The following is a 20980-nucleotide window of genomic DNA, read 5'->3' as shown; positions in this document are numbered from 1 at the left end:
TATAACTAGCTTAGAAAAGTAATGATGTCATCCAAAGTTCACAAAATCGGAGGAAAACTCGACCGTATTGTTCTATAGATGAATACAGGATCATCGACGGTATATATTAAAGATACGGTGTTATTATAGTCTGTCTTCGTGAAAATCAAACTTTGCTTGTATGTACCTTTTGCTTGGCTCGCCTAGTGAAAGGTACAATTGCATATGGGTGATCCCCTTTGGGTGGCGGAACCCCCAGGTGTATTTTTTGAAAAGGAATTACAGGGGCCGGTTACTCTCTAAATGCCAACAAACGAACCAGCCACAACCCCGCCATGATGCACCCCTTATTCTCTACATATGTACACTCATGACATGACCCGACCCCCAGAACTCTCTATAATCATAAAATCACGTCACACGAAGATGTTCATCGTCCTTTGCGACGTTAAAATCCCAGCACGAAGATGAACCCGTTCCAGCAGTACATCGAGGACAACCAGATCAACCAGATCAACCAGATCAACCAGATCACGACCGTAGACACGATCTTCTTCTGGAAGATCAACTCGGACTTTGGGGAGTTCAGCCAGTGGTACAGGTCTGATTTCGTGTGTGACGATGAGGCTTTTGCAACTGCGGAGCAGTACATGATGTACAAGAAGGCCATGATGTTCGGCGACAGCAATATGTCGGAGAGGATCCTCTGCTCGTCGTCGGCTGATCCACGCAAGCACAAATCGATGGGGAGGAAGGTCGCGAACTTCAACGAGGTCATCTGGGAGTCCAGGAATATGAACGTGGCGATCAACGGCAACTACTGCAAGTTCGCGCAGAACATTGACCTCATGAAGCTGCTCCTAGGCACCGGGGACAAGATGATCGTGGAGGCCAGTCCTATGGATCGGATCTGGGGCATCGGCTTCGACTCGAAGCTCGCCATGTCGAACGTGGGGAGATGGGGTCAGAACAGGCTGGGGAAGAGCCTCATGACGGTCAGATCTATGATTAAGGACGTGCTCACAAAGATGCCTCCTGGAGTTGGATCCAAGATTCCAGTCGACCAAAGTCTCATCGCCCTCTGCTACCACTGCTTGTCGGCGACTACCATAACACCTCCAACTCAGAGTACTATTCGGAACGAAACTCAGATCATAATCACAACCTGCAACGACTGCATGAAGCGGTATGTGTTAGCGATTGGAACTGTGGATCAGAACACCCTCATGACCATTATGAGGTCCCTGCCCGCGGAGACGAAGACGTGCATACATCCCAAGCCTACCTCGAACGATGCTCCCTACACGGTTGTCCATCCCGACACGCTCAAGCTGCTAGACGTAGACGGCTGCATGATCAGCACGTTGCGCGGCCTCAAGGACCAAAACGGAGAATTGATCTACAACTGGAGAAGCATCTGAGTAACCACTATAACCTCCAAAACGATCTGGAGTTCGAACACCGAGGTCAACCAGGCGAGCTGTAGTCACACCTTGCCCAGGGCGTGGTCGCGATCATGGAGGAGCAGACGTGGAAGGATAGCGCCACCTATATGGCCACCCTCGGGAACGTCGTGATGGAGTACGCCGGGTGCAACGACAAGCTCACGACCGTCGTCTGCATAGGATGCTAGACCAACTACACGCCTACCTTCACGGAGATCAGGGGGATCGCACTACGGCAGCCGCAAGATCTGGAAGTTCGCCTACCCTCTCGTTGAGATCTGTTCATCTATATCACATACTACACGTACGCGGAGGATCCGAAGAGGGTCACGGATAAGAACCAGGTGTTCCAGAGCTACACGTAGGCGTGCAAGAACGGGCAGGAGATGTCGGACATGAGTCCTGAGAGCAACCCGTACCTGTACCACCAACAGATAGAAATCTGGGGCCCAGCCTCGAACTTGGTCGCGATCTTGTCTCGTATTCCTGTTCATCTAATATTACATGACCACGGATCAGAAGCGCAGTCGAAATCGAGTCTGCCACAGCTCTATACAACGGGACCTCTCTATCTTCTCGCCTGCATCCCCGAGTCCACCTTCTTGCGGTGGTCCCCGTACAAGAATTCGTTGCAGAACATGCTCGTCATCATGTAGTGACTGTGACATAGAGAGCTGCTTCTCTCCACGGTTGGAATCGCGTAGGGAAGCATGGACATGATTACCTACGCATTGTCGTTGGTGTAGTCCATCACGTGGGCTCCCGTGTACATGCCCATCTTTATGATGGCCAGTCTCAGGACAATCACGTCATGAACGGGTGATCTACAAGTGCGGCAGACCTGCTTTCGATGGATGCACATGTTGAACTGATCGTCCTGTTCTTGAACGCGGTAAAGTGACGCCGCTTGCCGCACATCGTACATGCCAATATCAACCCTAATGGCCGTCTCTCAGCCCTCGAAGATCCCAATACTAATCGCACGCTCTGAGAGTCAGGCGCTATTGTTGATTATCTGATCGACAAGTACGACACCAAGAGCCGACTGAGCTACGGCTTGTTTGGAGAGAAAGCGTGGGCTCATTTTCAGCCAGGGCCCTTATTCTAGCCAGGCTAGTTGGTTTACAATAATTCCTATGCGTTTCTAGGTTACCTGCATTGTGCCATTGGCTGTTTGGATAGCTAAATAATTCCACCATGTAAAGGAGCAGGAGATGCCCAGACCGTGGCAGAATCATGTTGTTAACAGGATACTGACAGGATTCACGTTCCATTGGCCGGTGGCTCGTAGACAACCCCATCAATGGTCGTCACCAATGTTCCGGTCGCGTTGAACATATTCACCAGCGCGTCGATTTGCAGGTGAAATCCTCCAGGGCCAGTTCGCTTGGAGCTCTTAGTCCCAACCCTGGAAGACAAGTCCGAGTACCAGTCCACGCGAGACGCGCTAAATGACTGACGGGTTACAGTGACGTTCTCAGTTCCAGCCAGTGTGTTGACTCCATCATCCGAGAAGTCACGATATCGTACCGCAATCGTATCGATTGATGTCCCATTCCCGATAATCTCCACTCGCGCGGAACCGGAAACTTTGCCCTCGAGAGTATAAGTACCCGGAGTGGGCACTGGACGAACAGGAAGAGGGTCTCCAGCTTGCACGGGGACTCCCCAGGGGATAAATTCAGGGAGTTGGGCAACAGGCTGGGGAGGGAGTGGGCTGCGGCTGGCAAGCTTGGCGAGCATCAATCTATTCACGCGCCCTCCAGGAGCTGTTGAAACTGGACACGGAAGAGGGTTATGTCCACCACATGCTGGTGGGAGGACGAGATTCTGGTAGTACATAACCTGAGTCCCATCTGGGGACCAGCGCGGGTCGGCCCAAGTGTTCCAGTTGGGGTCGTTGATTGCGCCCGCGGTACCATCCCCGGCAGCGTTAATCTGCTGCCCAAAGTATGAGCCGCGGTCTCCATGGTAGTCGATCAGCCAAGGCACAAAGAATCGGCGTCGCCCGTTGTTTCGCGTCGCCGAGGTGATACTTGTTGTGATCAGATCGGTGACTGGAGGGATTCCACGCATGCCAGAAAGCCACATCTGGCGATCTGTGCCCCGAGTATCTAAGATGACTGCCCATTGGTCGTCGGGCGAGATGTCCAGGGGGTCAACATACTCTGGATGTTCAGTCAGACGACGTACTTTCCCCGTGGTGAGGTCAGCGGCAAAGGCATCGATATTCGAAGACTCTACCGGGTGCCCAACGTAGGTTATTTCCTTGCCCGTTCCCGAGAATCCACGCAGCTCGCCAACGGAGATAGCATCGTGGTTGATAACCAATTTCTTGCCCTTCACCTCGATAGGCTGAGGGGCGTCAGGGTTAAAGAGCCGGGTCACATTTACAATCTCGTACCGCGCATGCAAGGGCTCTCCGACATCGGGGTTCGGGTTGAAGACCAGTCTTCCAAAGTATGCATATTGTCCGAGTGCGCCGTTTTGCTGAGTGAAGGAACTAAATCCAAGATGAACGTTGTCCGGATGGATGCGAAGCTCTCGAATGGCACCGGATTCCCACCAGATCGGGTATATGTGGACCTTGTCAGGCGTGCATTGAGAGCTTGTAAGTTCAGCATTACCACACTCGACAATGTTGCTTGCAGCCATGGCTCGACGGCCATCTTTGAAGGTCTGGGGATACTCGGTCAATTCCTCTCTCGCCCATTTATTCTCGTCTGGCAGGCCGCAGGTGATACATTTCCAGGGGTCCCCGTTGGGAAAGGTCGTCCCATTTGTCCTGACGGCAATCATCTGCATACCTATGTATATACTGGCGGGATCCGGTGCGGCCGGTGCACCAGTGAAGTTCACCGTTGCAATGACATGGTTTCCATCCGGCAGGAAACTACCTCCTGCGAGATGTGAGTCGATGGCGATGCAACCAGTACGGCGAGGATTGATCTCCGGAGTGCAGGCGCCCTCGTCCTCTGTAGGAGCAACTGGTGGTAGCGGGAGTTCAACAACTTCAATCGGTTCGGGCGCAGGCGGTGGTGGCTGAATGTCCGTATTGATGGACGGAGAAGGCGCTGCGGGCATGCACGGACTCAGCAGGCCGAAAGTGGCAACTGCCAAAGACAAATGACGGCCCATTGTCGCCGGACTCTTGAGGTTCGAGGCTTTGTTGGGGGTCTGATGCTTGGTGAGGTAGGACTGGGATGGAAGAGAGAACAGCCTTTATATAAGGTCGCTGGTGAGAATATTGGCTTCTGGTCCGAGGCATCACGAGGCACAAGGTCGGCACATGGCTGCTATCGGCTATTGTTCGTTGATGGCGTCCATGCAATGAATGATTTTTGCAGAAGTGGCGTCCCAGCCTTCCAAACCCCGGAGCTGTGGGGAAAGGCCCTGGTAAATTCGGGGCTTTCGCACTCGTATGTAAGGCTATATTCAGAGTCTCTAGCCGAAAGCCCGCGACTATTCTATATAATCCGTGTGCGGATAGTGTAGCCCAGGTTGAAGTATCCCTAGAGCAAGTTTCTCCGCGGATAAATCGACAGTTTCCCCATTCAGTAAGTGCCCGTTGGATAGAGGCATAGTTCTTCGGATAAAGTATGAAGACTTCTGCCCGGACTACGGAGACATCCGTGGATCTATTTCATAGTAGCCGACAGGCAGTATATCGCCTCATGCTGGTATACCCTTCGCTAATACCGGAGCCTATCTGTGTTTGTCTGGCGAGGTGCCTGTCGGTATTTGTTTGCCCGGCCGTCTATGGGGATGAGGGTTGATCACGTATTTGTCCCTGAGTGGACGAGGTAACATGATTTGTCTGGCGTTGAAAATCCTAGTTAGTTCCTATTGACAGCCTTTCCCATACTGTAACGCTAACCCTAATTCGGGGTTTACAACGCAGAACTTAGGCTCCTACTATAAGAAGCTTAGATGTCTTGGCTAGATGTAGTTTGACACTATCGTTAGTATATATGACGTTATCATTCAGATTCATAGAGTTTTTCATACATTGTTTTTCGTCTCATATACATGCTGTATAGAACGCTGCTCTCTATTCAATAACAGCCAGTGTGACCATCGAAATGCTCATCGACTAAGTTCCGCAGATGCCTTCGAGTCTAGCTTTGCAAGTAAATCCAAAAGCCGTGTAAAGAACATATTGGCCCGAGCTCTGATGAGCTCGTTGTCGACATTCTGCATCATCTCCAGTAGAATTGTGCCAACATGCCGAATGCGTTCTACCTGGAAATACGTCAGCATACTGTGGCCTAACAAGTCAAATACCAGCTAACTCACGCTAGGTTCTCCTTTAATTTGGTGGTAAACAAGCGGAATATCATCAGCTGTCTGTAAAAACTCCTGTATAATCTCCATCTTCTTCATGGCCCCTGCGAGAGGCTGATCAGTTAACCCCATCACCTCACAGGCGTTGTGTTCGATACAGCTCTGCAAGATAACAAGTCTCAGGCAGTTAAACGACATCATGAGAGTACAGCGCTGAACCCAAAAGCAGGTTTTCTGAAACGTATTTGCGTCAGTATCTCCAGGTGCTGGCATGAGGTTCGACACCTGTAGCCAGCTGGGCAGGTCATCAATTATTCCAACGAATTCAAGATACCGGTCTGCGACTCGGGCTATTGGCTCAGAAGTCTTGAAGCTGAGGAGCAGCCGGGCGGTCGCTGACCACAGGCGCGGCATCAGGTGGAATCCTATCAGGAGGTTTACTTCAAATTGCTTACCGTACCTCGGATTGGTTGTTTCTAACAGTGGGGTAAACTGTTCTCCATATGGGGAAGTGGAAATTTTCTCTGGAAGCAGAAGCTCGTGCAGAACAGTGGAACGCGTCCCCAGCACCTGCCCGGCTTTGTCAGATGAATACGAAGCCCAGAAATTCAGACGAAGAAGCTTAGACTCAACAGGGTCATCCCGAGCGATGGCTTGCTCGTTGTAGAGATGCATCGACTGGGCGAGAAGGGTAGCTTGTCCGAAAACATGAAAAGCTGCTCCCTTTCGACCAGTGATATGCTGCAGGGCGGAAGACTGCAAACTTCGAATGGCGATTGAGGTGGCGTCTGGAAATTCAAGATCAAAGTCCTCGTAAATCTTGAGCATGTCTCTCGATGCCTTGAGGAAGAGGCGATCAATCATGTTGCCATACGCAAGGCGGGGGGCGGGCATCATGGACGATACTGACGCACACAAGGAAGTGAGGAGGGTGAAGCCGCGGACGAGTAGGATCCCCTGATTGCCACTGGCGGTTTCAAAGACTGCAGCTGGATGGGTTGACGCGAAGAAGTATAGGGCGTCACTCCGTAGCCGAACTTCATGCACAAGCGGCGCGGTGGGAAAGGCGTATTGCATGTATAGGTCAATGCAGTCGCTGGCTATATCAATTGGACATATTGCCGGCTGCACTGTTGCGAGCGAGTTGACGAGAGTATCTGAAATTGCCTGGGCTGATCTGAGCGAGTCGGGGTCTGTTGGCGCAGTCGACCACGCAGCTGGGCTCGGGGTCTGCCATGCTGCAGTCGACTGCTGAGCAGTATTGTGTACCTGAGTAGATGTTCCAATGTGCAGCGAAGCCGTTGCAGGTACAGGAGATGCGATCGAGGCGCCGTGCAGCAAAGACGTTTCCACGCTTACTGGCCTCGATCGGCGAGGACCGCGCTTTTTGGCGATTCTCGTATACAAACAGTCGATGTTGGAGATGCGGCAGTTGGCGCACTGCTCTTGCGAATCACACTTGACCTTTCGCTCGCGGCAGCTATCGCATGCCTTGCTGGAGACTGATGAACGCGAGGCCATGTGGTCTGTGTATGCGGGGGGACAAATCTTGGAGGACAAGGAATGAATCGCCGCGGAGAAAATGCGGGGCTGTATATCTATCTAACCGCAACTGGACTAGCTCTACTCGGGATATCTAGACTCCCGACCACATGAATGTCTTTAACAGGCGGAACTTGGCCCGCGAGACCTCGTCCTCTGGATCTGCGCTGGTGGCGACGATGACTTCGAACTCGCCAGCTTCTACCCTCCACTGCGAGTGCTCTTCCGACCAGAATGACAGCGCGTATTTATCCAGTGTAATATGACACGTTCTCGTTTCTCCCTTGCTCACTAACACCTTTCGAAATGCCTTGAGTTCCTTGCGTGGTCGCTGCACTGAGCATTCCAGATCCGAAATATATATTTGCACCACCGCAGCTCCATCATGCTCTCCAGCGTTTGTTACGTCGAGTGCGATTCCCATCTGCCCATCCTTCGGATACTCACTGGGTACTCTGAGGTCTGAGTAATTGAACTGGGAATAAGACAGCCCATATCCAAAATAAAACAACGGCGGGGTCTCCAGTTTCTCGTAGTACCTGTACCCAACGAAAACCCCCTCACCATACACGATCTCACGGTCGGTCTTTCCAAAATTGAGAAATGCTGGGTTGTCCTGTATGCGCCGGGGGAATGACAGCGAAAGTCGACCTGAAGGATTGACCGCTCCCCACAGAACATCGGTGATCGCGTGGCCAGTCTCTTGACCCCCGTACCACGCATACACCAGCGTGTTGACACTGTCGATCCACGGCATCTCAATAGGCATGCCTGCTTGGATGATCACCACTGTGTTGGGATTTGCGTCGCTAACCTTCTGGATCATCTCGTTCTCTCGACCGGGAAGCAGAAGGCTGGTCCTATCCGACGCCTCGTATTCGCAGTCGGTGCTCAGGCCAGTGATTAGGATAGGCACGTCGACGGTTCTAGCAAGCTGGACAGCATCCTCAATGGCCTTGCTTTCATCACGGACGACCTGTCCACCAAGCCTTACGCCACCTGCCGCTGGTGGTCCAAAATTGTCACCTGGTTTCTCGTTGGTCATAAGAATGAGCAACTCATAGCGCTGACCCTCAACGATATCCAGTGTAGCGAATCGTTCCATTGAGAGTTTATTGAAGCAGGGGGTATCATCCGTCTTTTCTGGGTGATTCGTCCAAAGATCAATTGCCTCTTTACCATCGATGAACAGCCTGCCTTTGCCACAAACGCCCAGTCCGAGCCGATACTTGCACGTGGTTTCTGCAACGAAGGTCGTTCTGACTCGAATATAATGTAGATCGGGAACGTTCGGGAAGGTAATCTGGCTAAAGTACATGCATGTATTCGTTGTGGTTGTCGAGTACAGACATGGGACTTCGGTGAAGATGGACGGATCCACGCCAAACCACTCCAAAAGCAGGCCTGGCTCCTCTGAGTCCGGTTGGTAAAGGCCCTCGTGGATTAACGGTGACCAGCGTCGAGCTTTAACGTTAGTGATACTCCGCTGTCAGAACTTTACATGTTTGCTTACTGTAGCATCCGGACTCATGTCGGATATTCTCAGCACTCAGGACCTCTGCAAATGCGTCTAAAGGCCGGCTCACATAGAACGGAGTTGTTTCGGAGCTTCCACCACCACCGGTGGCTGGGTTCTTGAAATGCTCGCCGATTAGTCCGTAGGTCGTACTCGCTTTGCCAACGGCCGGCAGTGGAAGGACATTCTTCGTGTTTTTTAAGAGGACGATGGAGTCAGCCGCCACCTTGCGAGTGAGAGCACGACTGTCCGGGGTGTCTCCTCCTTCGACTTCACTGGTCCTAGTTCGAGAGGAATTAGTGCGGTCGATAAGCTTCAGCAGATTCTCAACAGCAGTATCGATAGCAGCCATAGATACCTTGCGACACTCGACTGCCTCTATAAGCTGCCTACCTCTCCATATCGATGGCCCTGGCATCTCAAGGTCCAATCCGGCATTGATTGCTTCGGATGTGCTGTACGTCCCCCACCAGTCGCTAATAACCAGTCCATCGAACCCCCATTCCTTGCGCAGGATCTGGCGTAGCAGTAAGGGATCCTCGCTAACATGTAGTCCGTTGATTTTCTGGTACGCCGACATGACCGACCAAGGCCGTGCCTGCATCGCAATCTGGAATGGCAACAGATGCACCTCTCGCAGCGACCGTTCCGTCATATGAACATCGTCCTCCTTCGACTTGGACGACTGGTCGTGCGCCGCATAATGCTTGATACATGATGCAACTCCACGTTCTTGAAGGCCCCTGACATACTGGGCAGCCAGCGACCCGCTTAAAACCGGATCTTCCCCAAATGCTTCGAACCCACGGCCGACGAGCGGAGAGCGCTGGATGCAGACAGTAGGTGCCAAGGCAACTTGGACGTTCTTACGTCGACCCTCATCGCCTAGTAGCTTTCCGACCTGATATAGGAGGTCGGTGTCGAATGTTGCACCCATTGCTGTTGCGGAGGGGAGTTGATACCCCGGCGGCTTGCTGGTTGTTAGCACCGTCGTCGCGCCTGTGGGGGTTTGACAGACTTACCGGGTTGAAAAACCGACCACCGCCTCCTCGGAGTCCGTGTGGGCCATCGGACGTCTGATCTCGTTAGGTGTCTGCCTTCAATCGGGAAGAGGGATACATACATGGAGGCTGGGAATGTTCAACCGGTCATTGGAGTTTGTTTGGCATGCACCGATGCCAGAGAGTAGGGTGACTTTCTCAGCCAAAGTCAGCTGGGTAATAATCTTTGTGACGCTTTCTGAGTCCATGGTTATCGATTGATCTCCTGCTTTGCGAGTGTGATTGGCTGCCGTACAGCGAGGTGAAGTCGAAACTCCGGAAACTCCAGCAATTCGGAGGGTACGGCCATATTTATTTACATCCTGATAGAAATCGCGGTGTAAATCTGAGGTTTGAGATCCTGTTCTGGTGACTCAATCGAATTGTTCCACGGAGAAACTCCCGGCCTGCTAAGAGCAATCTCCCTTGGGTCGGGATCACATTCCCTGCAGTACAATTTGCCAGTGGGACGTACTAGGAGTGATCCTTCAAATGTTATCTTCCAAACTCGTGCAAGCGTGCAACAGGACTCGTACCCGTACAAACTTGAAACGAATCCGTAAATCCTCGACAATTCAGGCTAAGTACGTTTTAAGGCTATATTGAAAGACCCCTCAACTACCCCAATTTACCCAAATTCTTCCAATCACCAGTGTCAGCATGAAATATATGAATCTATGAAGCTTTCGTTCCCGCACTCTCTGTTCATCGCATCTTCATTATCAGACCCTTGGAAACCTCATAAAAGGGAGAAGACAAAAGATGTACAACAACCCCATAATCCCCGGATTCAACCCGGACCCCTCTATAATCCGTGTCGGTGCGGACTTCTTCCTCGTAACCTCCACCTTCGAATATACCCCCGGCGCGCCAATCTACCACAGCACCGACCTGATCAAATGGAGCTTGATCGGCCATGCACTCACTCGACCGAGCCAGTTACAGATCCAGACCCCTGAACCAGGCGGTGGAATCTGGGCGACGACAATCCGCTACCATGACGGAGTGTACTATATTCTCGCCGCAAGCTTCACGCGGTATCGCCCCCAGGCCGATGATAGAGTGTGGCCGCGAGGGTTTTATGTCAGTACAACGGACATCTGGGACGAGAGCTCGTGGTCGGATCCGGTGTGGTTCGATCAGGTTGGATTTGATCAGGATGTATATACTCCCTATCCCTCTTTTACCTCAATGCCCACATTGAGGGAGGCCGCGGCGGACACTAAATTGAGTATAGCTCTTCTGGGACGACGACGGCACAGTCTACCTCTCAAGTACATACCGCAAACAGCCCCGAACCCCGGGTCCTCCCCTCAAGGACTTCGCGATTCACGTCTCAACCGTCGACCTCGCATCGGGCTCAGCGACGTCAATACCTAAGATGATTCGCTCCTCGCCCTCAGGTGTGTCAGAAGGCTCGCATATCTTCAAGCGCGGAAAGTACTACTACCTCTTCACGGCAGAGGGCGGCACAGAGAGCGGCCACTGCGAGTGGGTATTCCGGTCCGAGGCCAGTCCCTTCGGATCATGGGAAGTCGGGCCATCAAATCCCTTATGGAGAAACGGGTTAATCGATGAGATCCAGAATACGGGGCATGCGGATCTAGTAGAGGATACAGAGGGACGCTGGTGGGCTGTCTTTCTGGGCGTCAGGCCTGTGAAGAAGGAGAATGGGTGGGAGGAGAGTGTATTTGGTATGATTCTCACATACATCCCTTATACCATCAGCTATTCAAACCGGAAAAGGGTCTGACAGAACGCAGGAAGAGAAACATTCCTCGTCCCTCTCGAATGGACTCCAGACGGGTGGCCAATCATTAACGGCGGCGAGAAAGTCACCTCCCGAAACACTTCCTCACTTCTATACGAGTACGAACCCCCAGTCGCCTGGAGCGACGACTTCACCAGTCCCAAGCTCCAGCTAGGCTGGTACCGCAAGAACACCCCGCTCAAAAAGGACTACACCCTCCTCCCCGAGAAAGGTCTCCTCCGTCTCCACGGTAGCCCCTATACGCTTTCTACCCCGGCCTGTCCGACACTGTTCCTGAGGAAGCAGACGCATAGGTTCTGTATATGGGAGACGAGGCTGTCGTTCAGCCCGAACTCGGCGAATACAGAGGCAGGAACGGTCGTTTATCTGAACTATTTTACGTGGGCGAGTGTTGGAGTGCGACTGGCTTCTCAATCTTCAGAAGATGGGAAGAGGACTATTCGATTCACGCCGAGTAATCTCGGCCCCGGGCACGAGCCCATCGATATCCCGTTATCTGGCTCTACGAGCGACGTGATTCTGCGCGTTGGATGTGGAGACGGGTATCGGTTTGGTTTCAAGGAAGTTGAAGCTGAGGATCGTGAAGATGGACAAGACGGCGAAGTACAGTGGATCCAGGAAGTCGGTAACAAGAGCCTCGTCGAGGCGCCACTGCCCGTTGGAGCCCCGTTTACGGGAATGATGCTGGGATTGTACTCGTTTGGGGATCGTGAGGCGGTGCTGGTTCCGGCAGATTTCAAGTACGTTGAGTTTAGGGGAAGAGAGTAGATATCTCAAGTTGAATTGGCTTTGGGGAAGGGAATCGTAGTGGCTTTTATCACTAACTCTCTGATATATATGGGACGTGTGCAGCCTCGTACTATAAAATACACTCAATCCTATCAAGGTTAAATTGTGTCTTACTATGAGGTCTATTAATTAGTTATGGGGAAGCGTCCAAGACTTATAGAGAGGGGAAGAATGCTCAAGCATCAAGCGTTTCTGCAGAGAATTGTTATGTATTACTATCTTAGATTCGTCATAATGCACTTTGGTCATGCCCTTGGTACCTAGGTTATAATCGGTGACTTTAGTACCTTCTGCCGATCATGTACCGTTGCCATATTTGTTGTCGACATCCGTATCTCCTAGATAGAATCCGCTTTGCTAGACTTGATATAGTCCAGTATAGCGATACTATACCGGTAGAAATCGGCAATAGTGGTAGTCTGGACTGGCTTCTCGATAGCATTGAGCTCATTATCTTTGACGACGATAAAGCTGTTCAATCCCTGCACTTCCGCTAGCTGAGAAAGCATCATCTGCAAAGCATGGTAGGGAGGAATATCTGCATGGAGATCACAGATAGCTTCGTAAGCAAGCTTTAGAGCATCGATATACTCTTCGCTTGTTAAAAATTGACTTCGTGAGAGATCAAGGAAGGTGTTTATAGCTGCTTTGACAGCGCTATGTCGAACTCCCTTCATATGAATCTTGATCTCCGCGAAAAGCTCATCGGCGTAGTAAGGATCACTTCCGCGCGCATTGATTTCTTGTATGACAGTGTGATACATACTGCTAGAAAGCCAATATCTGACTTATAGAGAGAGTGTATGCCATTTCTTGCCGTTCGGATCTCGTATCTTTGGCCGAGGTATGTTTTTGTTGATCAGGTGATGAAGATTGTAACCTTAAAGAACCTTATCAACCTAGTCGATCTAGATATTGAGATCTGCTCGCTCTTTGAGAGGGGGAGTAAGCTTGTAGAGGTTAAAGCTTCCTAACTCAGGAAGGTCAACCGATTGATTAGCAACGACAGTGGTTCCCAGTGCTTTGCAATCATTGCTATCATTGTCAAGGTGCGCTGCATTAGCAGCCGCAGAGAAAGAAGAAATCTACGCAGCGGCAGCAGAGGAGGAAGAGGGGTCAGCCATTGTAGCTGATACAAAGAGATAAAGAAGACGTAAACACAGTTCTTAAAGACACTGTATACCACGATGGAGATAATTCTCTATAGAAAGAGACTCCGGTTGGTGCTCAAAGGTAGGTTCACACAGCGGTAACGGGTTCACACAGTGGTGAATTGTAATCCGGGTACGCACAGCGACGTTTTTGGGATGGATTTTGTGATTCGGCTTCGCACCGCGGCGTTTTCCGATCGCTTCTCGCTCAGCGGCGATGAAGTAAAAAGGTGAGATATAGCTCTCGCTATTCTTGGGGAAAGGTGAGAGATATAGCTTCTCGTGGGAGATAGTTATTCTCCAATGAAAGCTTAGTTCTTGATGAAACTAGCAAAGGGGATAGAGGAAAAAGGGCCTCATAACCTGTTGAGGCTACGAAGGAGGTGAAAGATGAAGAAGAAGTGAGTGAGGTGATGATGGATCTATGGAAAGAAGCTGGTATATAAACCAGCTGTATGACTAAGATACAAAGAGCCAAAGAGCCAAAGAGCTCAGTCTGCACACAGAGACAAACGCATACCCTGTAGGCTGCATGTCAACAAATGGTCCAACCCCTGCCCGCGCTGATAGGTCATTGCATGCGCCGCGTCGCGGGCTAAAGTAACCCGTCCGTCTCTGCTATCCCAGCGGTGTCCCTCCGCGGTTCGAAGTCGGTAAGGCTCACGTACCAGACTTCTTGGTCGTCCGGAAGCCAGCTGAATTCGCTTTTCCAGGGCTCTGTGAATTGTGTTGAGAAGTGCCTCACTTGTTGTAATACTCCAGTCTGTCGTCGCTTCTTGCTCTTCTAGCGAGGAGTGCCATGAGATGTAGAAGAAGAATATCCATGTTTCTGGGCGCTTGCGGTCCGGGACATCATGAATACCGAAGAAAGCAAAGTACCCTGCGAGGTTTATGGAGGCTGGGTAGAGAGTGTAAAATTTTCCCAGGAATAACGCTTGCTCTGCTGTGAAGCTTGTACTTCCCTCCGTGTCTCATTCCTCGCGAGTGCTCTCCGTATGCTCCAACAAATCCTGTGTCTCTCCGAGCCCTAAGTGATAACGCTGGAAGCGAACACGTCTGGACACGCTGGTTTTGAAAAAGAAAGGCTTCTCTGACTCGGACTCTCCTGACAGCGACAGCTGACACCTGGGGAATCATGCATCGAGGGGCGAGTTGGTGTTCGTGATGCACGCGATTCCTGAGATCTTGCCCCTGCAATTTCACATGTGACAAACCTATATTTCGGGCCCGGCGTTGAGGTCTTAGTATGCACGGTAGCAAGCATAGGTCCATTTCCCCACATTCCAAGTCGGGGTTCCGGGTTGGGGCGCTTCGTACTCGTACCTTAAGCCAGGAGTGGCTAAACATCCAGCGATTGAGTTTCGATTGAGTTTCTCCGGGGTGTTTCTCCCCGGAGAAACTCCTATACGGGATTTAGCCTTCACGCGATCGAAGTTCGTTTAGACAGCTGGAGGTAGTGACATTGTTCTCTTCTGGCTCAAGCTGTGCAGTGCACCCCCTTGACTATAGTCCTTGCATACGTCCACGGGTGCCTCCTCCGGATAATTACAAAGGTGCGAAATGTTGCATGCTTCGAGGAAGTTTTCTGCCAGGGCTTGTGGAACGCTAAAGATGGAAAGCCAAAGAGGCATGACAAACAAATGGCTGAATAGCATTTATCCCAGTGCCCACTACAGGGAGTTACTCAGTCGCCTATTAGGTTGAAATGGATAAAGTGGCCAAGTATCGCCCCCAATATTTTCACCGCGGAAGAGAACAAGAGCATCCCATTAGCCTGGTGACCGGGTCATACGACTAATGCCTTGCCAAGTTCGAAAGATGGGGATAATTCGACTGTCTATCGCCTGGAGTCAACTCTGGGGCCCCAGAATTTTGCCTGTTCGAGTTCCTGTCCGGCTCCCATTAAGCTCGAAGGCCGGCAAATGATCGGCGTTTGCCCTAGTCACCGGAATCGTATATGACGGACTGAGCAACCACATATGAGGAATGCAGAGTACACCGTCTGCTTGCACATCGCAAAAGCCCTTTGATAGTCCAACTCGCAAGCCTCCAAGATGGTTCAAACTGGTGCCTCAGACCCCGTCATCGAAACGGTCATTGCAGCCGACAAGACGCCATGGTATCGAAAGCCGAATCTGCGCACTTTGTACATTTTCCTCATCCCATGCTGTCTCGCGATCGAGGCAACCGGCGGTTTCGATGCCTCGATGATGAACGGCCTCCAGTCGCTCTCGTACTGGCAAGACCACTTCAACGAGCCGACTGGCCCTACCCTCGGAATATTGTCAGCTTCATACAGCCTCGGATCCATTAGCGCCCTCCCATTTGTCACCATTCTTTCTGATCATGTTGGACGGAGGTGGTCCATTATGTTTGGGTCCATGGTTATGGTGGTTGGTGCTATAATGCAGGCCTTTTCCGTTAACGGCAAGAATAAATTGGGTTGCTCAAGATAGTATCTCTGCTAACTACCGCCAGTGACCATGTGGATCTTTGCTCGCATCTTCCTTGGCCACGGCTTCCCTTACTGCGTTGTTGCTGGATCCGCCCTGGTGGGTGAACTCGCCCACCCTAAAGAACGCCCGGTCCTCGGCTCCCTGTTTAATTCATGCTACTATCTGGGCTCCCTTATCGCCGCCGCTATCACGCTGGAAACTCTGAACATCAAAAGTGATTGGAGCTGGAAGTTGCCCAGTATACTTCAAATGGCCCCGTCGTTGTGTCAAATCGTCTTCGTCTTCTTCATCCCCGAATCTCCCAGATGGCTGGTGTCGAAAGACCGCGGCGACGAAGCATTGGCGATTCTGATCAAGTACCACGATGAGGGGTCCCACGATGCGCATCTCGCGCACCTCGAATTCGCACAAATCAAAAACGCCCTGGAGATCGAGAACGAGAGCCGTAAGCGTTCGTGGGGCGAACTCTTCCAGTCTCCCGGAATGCGACGCCGCAGCTTGATTTCCGCAATGCTTGGAGTCTTCACTCAGTTCTCCGGCAACACTTTAATCAGCGCTTACCTCGTGAAGATCCTCACGCAGATCGGGTACACCGACCCCAAGGTCCAGAACCAACTCAACGTCGGTCTCCAGGCTTGGTGTCTTGTCGAAGCTTCCACCGTCGCTCTCTTCGCTACTCGTTTCCCGCGCCGAAAGGTGTACCTCCTCTGCGCCAGCTCGTTGCTTTGCGTGTATACTGCCTGGACAATCGCGCAGGCTCGACAGATGATAACCGGGGAAGAATCCGCTGGCATTGCTGTCATCGCCTTAATCTTTTTGTACCAACTCGCCTACTCCTTCGGATACAATGCTCTTACCTACACCTATCTCATTGAGCTCTTCCCGTACTACGTGCGTACCAAAGGTGTTTCGTGGTTCCAGCTCTTCGGCAAGAGTACTGGATTCTTCTCTACTTTCGTCAACCCCATCGCCCTGGACGCAATTGCCTGGAAGTACCTGATTGTCTTTATCTGTTTCCTGTGCTTTGAGATTGTCTTCATCTATTTCATGTTCCCCGAGACGCACAACAGAACCCTGGAGGAATTGGCGTTCCGTAGGTTCCAATCTCTCAACCTCTGCCTATATGCATACTAATTCATGGTCGCAGTCTTCGAAAGTCAGGACAAGAAGGATTCGATTCTTGGGGAGAAGAATACGAATAACGATGTGGAACATGTTGAGGTCCAGGTCGGTTCCAAGGAGGAACGCTAGCCGGATAGTGAAGGTGCCCCAATTGGTTTTTGTATTTCGTTTGCCCTATATCGGCGCGTCTACAAGGGCACCTCGTCAAGCCCATATTGTCCATAGCGGCAAATTGAGCTAATATATCTATATTTGCAGTTGCATCTCCTTCTCTGGAAGGGCAGGATGACTTATTGTGACATGTCATGTACGAGATGCAAGCTAGCGCCTCTCAGTTTGTATCAGTAGAAGGCCGTGGAAAGACAATTCAGTTTCTGCTTAATCAAGGAGGATGGAGGTAGTTAAACAAGGAGGTTATCATGACACGCACTATATATATCGGAGCCTGGAATATCTGAGCGTGGTCTTTTTGGCTAGTGTGTAACTCGCCAGTTCAGGGGCAGGTTGTAACAATCGGTCACTACTATACTCCGTAGTAGGCTAAGATAAGGTACTAATCGTCTTCCCAGCCCCACCCGCCTTCTCGGGGGTGGAACGCGGGTGGGGCTGCCCAGGTGCCCAGGCCCCGGGGTGGGAAGACGATTAGTGACTAAACCCGGAGGTTAACTAGTTAGGTAGGGTATAACTAGACTACCTATCTAGGTGGGTACGGAGTAACTAGTTATAGGTTGAAATAACTTACTCGACTGAACGCACGGTCCAATTCCCGGCGTAATTAATTCCTCTCAGCTAGTATTAGAACCTCAGGGAATCTCAGACTACTTATGCTTATCCGATTCTGCCGGGGATCTCCGCCTCGAACCAAGCCCTGGAGGCGTGTCAGGCTTATATAACGATCACGTGGATGCTCAGAGAACTGCTTAACGGCGTGCTCAGTTTTACTCAGTGATCAAAAAGCGGCAAGATGTGAGCACTAAAACGGGAAGGCAGACATTACCTAGGTTTATGCGTTCGTATTTTTGCCAGCCATTTCTTGCTAAAACCACGAGACTCCAAAGAATGTGGGAAGCGAGACCCGACTTCCTTTCTCAACACTATGTCGTTCCCTTCAGCTTCCCCAGAGGAGCTAAATATCTTTCCTGCCAGCAATAATTCTCCGAATGAACCCCCACTACCTAAGAACTCGGCAGCCACGTTTCCCCGCCACGCGGCTGCGGAACCCCCGAGCTCGACCTCTCGCAGCTGTGTGACTTGCCGCCGCAGGAAAGTCCGCTGCAACAAGAGGTCTCCATGTTCGAATTGTACCAAAGCCGGCATCAACTGCATCTTTCCCCCTCCTGGCCGTGCACCGCGGAAATCGAAGCGTCCAGCGGACGCAGAGCTGCTTTCACGGCTGCGTCGTTTGGAGGGTGTTATTGACCATCTTAGGGGCAGCGGAAATACGGAAGGTGCACCGACTTCGACTAAGGCGCCGCCTTCTACGACTGGATCTTCAACCGGTCGGAGCGAACCGACGGCGTCTACGTCTGTTTCGTCTGAGTCACAGAACCAGGCTGGCGGCGGACGTCACTGTCCGTTCGAAGAGACAGATCCGAAGAAACTTGCTACCAATAAGTTTGAGAATGAATTTGGGCGGTTGGTCATTGATGAAGGCCGGAGCCGATATGTCAGCAATCGGCTCTGGACTAGTCTTGGGGACGAGGTAGATATTCCTCATTTCCTTTTGCTACTCAGCGTACTTTATACTAACGTCTTTCAGATCGAGGAGCTGCAAGATATCCTTGATCATTCATCGTCAGAGGAGGATGATGCACCTTCGCCAGAGTCTTCTCAGTCGGGCTCACACGAGGGTTTCCTTTTTGGTTTCTACTCGCTTTCAAGGTCTCTTCGAGAGTTTCATCCCCCGGCGGCCAAAGTTTCAGTACTTTGGGAAACATATCGGGAAAATGTGGCCCCTTTGATCACCATCGTACACAGACCGACTGCCAGAGAACTCTTTGCCGAGGCAGCAAAGCACCCAGATGGCCTGGACAAAAATTCAGAGGCACTGGTATTTTCCATGTATCTTTGCAGCATTGTCAGCATGAAGCCGGATGACTGCTGGTTCCTGTTCGGAGAAGACCGAACTACTGCTGTCAAGCGGTACAGGTTTGCTACAGAACAAGCGTTGGCAAAAGCCGGGTTCTTGAATACACAGAGCCTGGTCCTTCTACAAGCTGCTGTCTTATTCTTGGTCTGCGTGCGACGAGAAGATGATAGCAAGTTTGTGTGGTCTATGACATCGATCGTATTACGCCTTGCTCAAAGCTTAGGTTTACACCGGGATGGCAGCAATTTCGCTCTGAAACCGTTCGAAACGGAGATGCGGCGCCGATTATGGTGGCACATCTCGCTGTTGGATGTCCGCTCATCTGAAGACCATGGGACGGACCCGCTCATTCATGAGAGGATGTACGACACTCTACTGCCATTAAATATCAATGACGAGGACCTGTCACCCGACATGGAAGAGCCTCCAAAAGAGCGAGAAGGCTGCACGGATGCTACATTCTGTCTTATCCGCTGTGAGATCACGAGTGCTTTGCGGAGAGCAAACTACGCTTGTCCCGGGGCCCAGTTTCGTGTACCTAGCAGTTTACCGCCCATAGATCGTGCTGGACGGATGATTCAAATTATCAGTGAGCGATGTGAACAACGGTATATCAGGCACTGTGATATGAAAATCCCCCTGCAGTGGTGCGCCGCCACAGTTGGGCGTCTGATCCTTGCTAAATTATGGTTGATCGTTCATCACCCAATGATCCGAAAAGACCGGGGAAATGTTTCCCAAGCCACTCGAGAGAGCTTGTTTCTAACTGCAATCGAGGTCCTCGAGTTTGGCCACTTGCTTGAAACTGATCCCAAGACCGCGAAATGGGGATGGCTCTTCCGGACCAACATGCAATGGCACGGAGTCGCATTCGTTCTGTCTGAGATATGCGTCCGACCCATTTGCCCTGTTACCGATCGAGCTTGGAACGCTGTCAGTTTGATCTACGCAGAATGGGCCGCGCATGGTACACATAAGAAAGGCATGCTGTGGCGGCCTCTGGCCGCATTGATGAAAAGAGCTGCTGCCACCCGGTCCAAGCAACAGCAAGAATTGCTATCCAGTTTTGGACCGGTACCCGCGACAACGGAGCCAATTCCAAGCATGAGTCATAACAATATTCTTCCCTGCATTCATATGCCAATAGGGATGCCGAATTCGCCCTCGATCAATCCACCAGGCCCGACAGCACCGAGTATGTCTGATGCAGACTACAATATTGACCTCAGCAATGGACCGTTGGATGCTCTTCGGAGCATGTTCCCTGAGACAGACATCCTAGCTACTTCGAACGATATATTCGACGCTCCACCCGCCCAGAATAATATCTCGGCACCAAGCTTGCCTGCAAGCATGCCCTACAATACGACCATGATAAACCCATTCTTAAATCAGACTCCTCTTGTCGATGCTTCTCAACCTTCTCAACTCAGCTGGGAGGAATGGGATCAAGTTATGCGGGATTTCCAGATGGATGTTGAAAATGAAAATATCCGGCCAGCCACCGGAACTAATGTTGCCGAATGGTTCGCCTAGCCTCTTTATAGATGGCGTTCCCTTTCCCTCCTGAGGCTTTGGCTATTAATGATGCGATGAATTATGGCGTTGGTTACTGAGACGATATTCCCCCCTCACTGTGTTTATACTCCTCTTCTCTCTTATGCATTATATCGGCGACGCTGTGTGGTGGCAACATTGTATACCCAAAAGCAAACGCTAATCTAATTTAAAAATACTCTCAATACATATCAGTCAATGAGTCTGCCATTGAACCATTAAAAAAAAATAGCACATTC

The 20980-nt window shown here is 51.2% G+C and overlaps 8 protein-coding genes across 8 annotated transcripts; 5 read left to right on the top strand and 3 right to left on the bottom strand.

The window, feature by feature from the left end:
• Nucleotides 1-446: 446 nt before the first annotated feature.
• On the top strand, nucleotides 447-1400 carry N7525_010931 (NADAR family protein; the record flags this gene model as incomplete). The annotated part of the gene is made up of 1 exon (XM_002561086.1): nucleotides 447-1400. One exon carries the CDS (start codon nucleotides 447-449, stop codon nucleotides 1398-1400), a length of 954 nt encoding a protein of 317 aa, XP_002561132.1.
• A 748-nt stretch (nucleotides 1401-2148) lies between these two features.
• N7525_010930 (uncharacterized protein) lies at nucleotides 2149-2349 on the bottom strand (the record flags this gene model as incomplete). Its single annotated transcript, XM_061215286.1, has 1 exon — nucleotides 2149-2349. The coding sequence occupies one exon, from the start codon at nucleotides 2347-2349 to the stop codon at nucleotides 2149-2151; it is 201 nt and encodes a 66-aa protein (XP_061067798.1).
• A 1247-nt stretch (nucleotides 2350-3596) lies between these two features.
• Nucleotides 3597-4470, top strand: N7525_010929 (uncharacterized protein; the record flags this gene model as incomplete). Its single annotated transcript, XM_061215285.1, has 2 exons — nucleotides 3597-4035; nucleotides 4076-4470. 2 exons carry the CDS (start codon nucleotides 3597-3599, stop codon nucleotides 4468-4470), a joined length of 834 nt encoding a protein of 277 aa, XP_061067797.1.
• Nucleotides 4471-5711: 1241 nt separating this feature from the next.
• N7525_010928 (transcription factor domain-containing protein) lies at nucleotides 5712-7229 on the bottom strand (the record flags this gene model as incomplete). The annotated part of the gene is made up of 1 exon (XM_061215284.1): nucleotides 5712-7229. The coding sequence occupies one exon, from the start codon at nucleotides 7227-7229 to the stop codon at nucleotides 5712-5714; it is 1518 nt and encodes a 505-aa protein (XP_061067796.1).
• Nucleotides 7230-7344: 115 nt separating this feature from the next.
• Nucleotides 7345-10015, bottom strand: N7525_010927 (beta-glucosidase; the record flags this gene model as incomplete). Its single annotated transcript, XM_002561089.2, has 4 exons — nucleotides 7345-8714; nucleotides 8764-9736; nucleotides 9789-9842; nucleotides 9890-10015. The coding sequence occupies 4 exons, from the start codon at nucleotides 10013-10015 to the stop codon at nucleotides 7345-7347; spliced, it is 2523 nt and encodes an 840-aa protein (XP_002561135.1).
• A 553-nt stretch (nucleotides 10016-10568) lies between these two features.
• Nucleotides 10569-12345, top strand: N7525_010926 (glycoside hydrolase family 43 protein; the record flags this gene model as incomplete). The annotated part of the gene is made up of 3 exons (XM_061215283.1): nucleotides 10569-10967; nucleotides 11044-11500; nucleotides 11570-12345. 3 exons carry the CDS (start codon nucleotides 10569-10571, stop codon nucleotides 12343-12345), a joined length of 1632 nt encoding a protein of 543 aa, XP_061067795.1.
• Nucleotides 12346-15571: 3226 nt separating this feature from the next.
• N7525_010925 (uncharacterized protein) lies at nucleotides 15572-17224 on the top strand (the record flags this gene model as incomplete). Its single annotated transcript, XM_061215282.1, has 3 exons — nucleotides 15572-15944; nucleotides 15996-17066; nucleotides 17121-17224. 3 exons carry the CDS (start codon nucleotides 15572-15574, stop codon nucleotides 17222-17224), a joined length of 1548 nt encoding a protein of 515 aa, XP_061067794.1.
• A 967-nt stretch (nucleotides 17225-18191) lies between these two features.
• On the top strand, nucleotides 18192-20720 carry N7525_010924 (putative C6 transcription factor; the record flags this gene model as incomplete). Its single annotated transcript, XM_002561093.2, has 2 exons — nucleotides 18192-18797; nucleotides 18855-20720. 2 exons carry the CDS (start codon nucleotides 18192-18194, stop codon nucleotides 20718-20720), a joined length of 2472 nt encoding a protein of 823 aa, XP_002561139.2.
• Nucleotides 20721-20980: the final 260 nt, after the last annotated feature.

The sequence above is a fragment of the Penicillium rubens genome (genome assembly GCF_028828025.1).
Source record: "Penicillium rubens strain IBT 27055 chromosome Unknown utg000004l_segment0_segment0, whole genome shotgun sequence".
Lineage (NCBI taxonomy): Eukaryota > Fungi > Ascomycota > Eurotiomycetes > Eurotiales > Aspergillaceae > Penicillium > Penicillium rubens.
Note: the sequence above shows the minus strand (reverse complement) of the source record. Positions and strands in the feature narration are given on the sequence as shown.